The sequence below is a fragment of the Otolemur garnettii genome, unplaced genomic scaffold, assembly GCF_000181295.1.
Source record: "Otolemur garnettii isolate 467f Iridium unplaced genomic scaffold, OtoGar3 scaffold01307, whole genome shotgun sequence".
Taxonomy (NCBI): Eukaryota; Metazoa; Chordata; class Mammalia; order Primates; family Galagidae; genus Otolemur; species Otolemur garnettii.
In genome coordinates this window covers 2401-5352 of record NW_003853702.1, presented here as the reverse complement: position 1 = coordinate 5352, position 2952 = coordinate 2401, and the positions used below count along the sequence as shown (strand labels likewise).

Sequence of the window (2952 nt, the reverse complement as noted above, 5' to 3'; positions counted from 1 at the left end):
CCCTCTCCACACCATGAGGGAAAAGCAACTGCCCAAACCGGTCTTGATTCTACTTTTTCTGCTCCTTCCCAGTGATGCTTCAGCTGCTGCAGAACCGTAAGCAATATTTCCAGGAAATTCTACCTTCCTTCTTCTTTCCTACTGTTATCTCCTTGATCATTATTTCCTGATTTCTCTTGCAATTTAATTTTCTATTGTTGAAGGGTCAGCCGGTTATTGTTGCTCACATGGAAAGAGATATACTCCAATTCTAGAAAACTCAAAGATGGGGGGCAGTAACCTTTGTAAAACATTTACCAAGTAAGAATATAGAATTCCTACCAGAAAAAGAAACATATTTTATCAGTTCATAAAATGGCCGTCAGCCTCTTGACCACTGCAAAATGTCTCCGTGTCTGTGTTTTCCCCAAGTCAAGGATTGCCAAGATTTGTGTGTCAGTTCATTCAGTCTCTCAGCAAATGTTTAGGAGCTAGCATTAGGCCTTGGGAATATAAAGATTAACAAATTTCAGAGCCTGCCCTCCATGTCTCACAGTATAGAAAAAGTAGAGAAATGATACACAGAGAATTAAATATAACACAACAATAAAAGCAGACATTTCAGGAATCTGTAAGAATACTTGCAAAGAAAACCCAAGCCCAAGGTAAGGGAGCAGGCATCACCAAATTATGCACAGAGAAAGTGGTTTTTGAGTTAAATCTCATAAGGCAACGGAAGTTTTTCAGATAGACAAGGACACTGAGGAAGAGAGGGAAGTGTGTGCAAATATACAGCATCACAAAGTGCAGCCTACTTGGGTGATTGTAAGTGAACGCCAAGCAATGGCAGGAGAGTGGTATGTGGTGCACATTAGTGAATGTGGTAATGTATTGGGTAATTAGCCTAGCCTCATCTTCAATCACCAGAGAGTTAAACAAAGACAAGACAAGATTGCTTCCAGAGCTGTAGTGAAAAGCAATTCAGCTCCTCCCTGTGCATTAAATGTTATTTTTCTAGTGTTTCCTGGAACAAAGAGATTTGTGGTATCATCCATATGAAAGTGGGGACCACATGTAGACATGTTCTCAACACTTTTGATAATTTTTTGATTAATTCACTTTTTGTAAATATCTATCCAAAATATAGAATAACTCTCAGATTGCTTACCCATGGCTATTAACAGATCTTCTCATACTATGAAGGTAAATATTTTCACAAGAGAAGCATGTCGATGTTTAATTTGGGATTTTCTGAGTTCCCCAGGTCATTTGAGTTGGGCTTTGAAGCATAATCTTCTGCTGAAATCTGGCTGTGTTCTCTAATAGGTGACAATAGCAAGGATTATCTACAAAACAGCCACAATAATGATGTCTTTTTAACCCCTCCATGATTTTTTTTTATTTATTAAATTATAGCTGTGTACATTAATGCAATCACAGGGTACAGTGTGGTGTTTTCATATACAATTCGAAATACTCTCATCAAACCGGTTAATATAGCCTTTGTGTCATTTTCTTAGTTATTAAGAAATTCATACTCTGCTTTTAGAAAGACTCACTTGTATCCTTGTAAGATAAACCATAGAGATGACCCCACCAATCACCCTCCCTCCACCCACCCACCCATTTCCCCTCCCCTAACCCTACTATGATTGATACAGATCCCTCTTCACAGGCAGTACATGGTGCTGGTCCCATCAGAGCTCTACACCGGAGTTCCTGCAAAGGCCTGTGTCTTCCTTAATCACCTGAATGAGAGCGTGACACTGAATGTGACTCTAGAGTATGGAGCACAGGAGAGTAGGAATCTCCTCACAGACCTGGTGACTGAGAGAAACTCTTTCTACTGCAGCCCCTTCATTGTAAGTGTCACTCCTTAGGATAAGGGCAAGGGGTAAAGAGAGACCATATTGGATACCTTGTGTTTTGACCCCTTAAAAAAAAATAAAAAATGTATAATGAAGGAAAATGAGGAATACAGAATGAATTTCAAATTAGATTCTAAGACAGACAGTTGTACCTAATATGTGCACATAATATTTATAAACATTTCTAGTGCAACATATGAAAGGTAACACTAGCTATACCAAGGATTTAATTTGCTCTTAAGGTAAATCTCTGAGGTAAGTCATATTCATGCCATTACAGATATAAACACTGAGATTCATAAAGTCAAATAACTCATCTATGATTGCAGATGGTTGGTGATTGATGTATTGTCCTTTTATTACTTAAATACTTAATCATGCCGGCTCACTACAAATGATAATCTATAAAGTTATTTGTTGTTGACTTTTGAAAAATAAAATTTGATAATTATTTTAGTTCCACCATATTGCTGTGAAAGGCATGCACCCCATTTCATTTACTGTCATGGCTGAATTGAAGAATTAGTTCATTTCATTCCAAGTATATTTCCTCCTTTGATCAAATCAGTGAATTGTTACCATCACATTTCACAATCCTAATTATCTACTTATAAAACAGGGGCATAATGCTTGACTTTGTCCCTTACTAATTCACAAGGACTAACCAGGAAAACAGAAAACCATAAAGGCAGAGACATTGGAAATGAATGAGTCAGAGACCATTCTTCAGTTCATGTCTGTTTTACAGAGTCCAGAGTCACCATATTCCCCAGCGTTCATTGCTGTTGAGGTGAAGGGTCCAACTCTGCATTTCATAAAGAGGAAACCAATGAAAATAACCAAAATATGGAACCCAGTCTTTGTCCAGACAGACAAACCCATTTATAAACCAGAACAAACAGGTAAAAGGAGCCAAATGAGCAAGGAAGCTTTAGGGGAGGGAGGAGCTTCATTATTCCTTTATGCTGCAATCTTGGACATTCTGGCATGCTGTTAATAGCCTGGGTTCTCATTGTGGATTTCATAGGAAAATCTCTGTCTTTCAGTGAAATTCCGCATTGTCTCTATGGATGTCAATTTTCGCCCTGTGGATGAAATGGTGAGT

At 38.2% G+C, this 2952-nt stretch overlaps 1 protein-coding gene across 1 annotated transcript in view; it reads left to right on the top strand.

Moving 5' to 3' along the window:
• Nucleotides 1-6: 6 nt before the first annotated feature.
• The window catches only part of LOC105888432 (alpha-1-macroglobulin-like), a gene marked incomplete at its 3' end in the record, with an annotated part of 4304 nt that continues 1358 nt past the window's right edge, over nucleotides 7-2952 (top strand). Inside the window, exons 1-4 of the mRNA XM_012814053.1 lie at nucleotides 7-96; nucleotides 1655-1841; nucleotides 2596-2749; nucleotides 2894-2946. Of these exons, the coding sequence (XP_012669507.1) occupies nucleotides 14-96; nucleotides 1655-1841; nucleotides 2596-2749; nucleotides 2894-2946 (477 nt within the window). The remainder of the gene's footprint in view (nucleotides 97-1654; nucleotides 1842-2595; nucleotides 2750-2893; nucleotides 2947-2952) is intronic.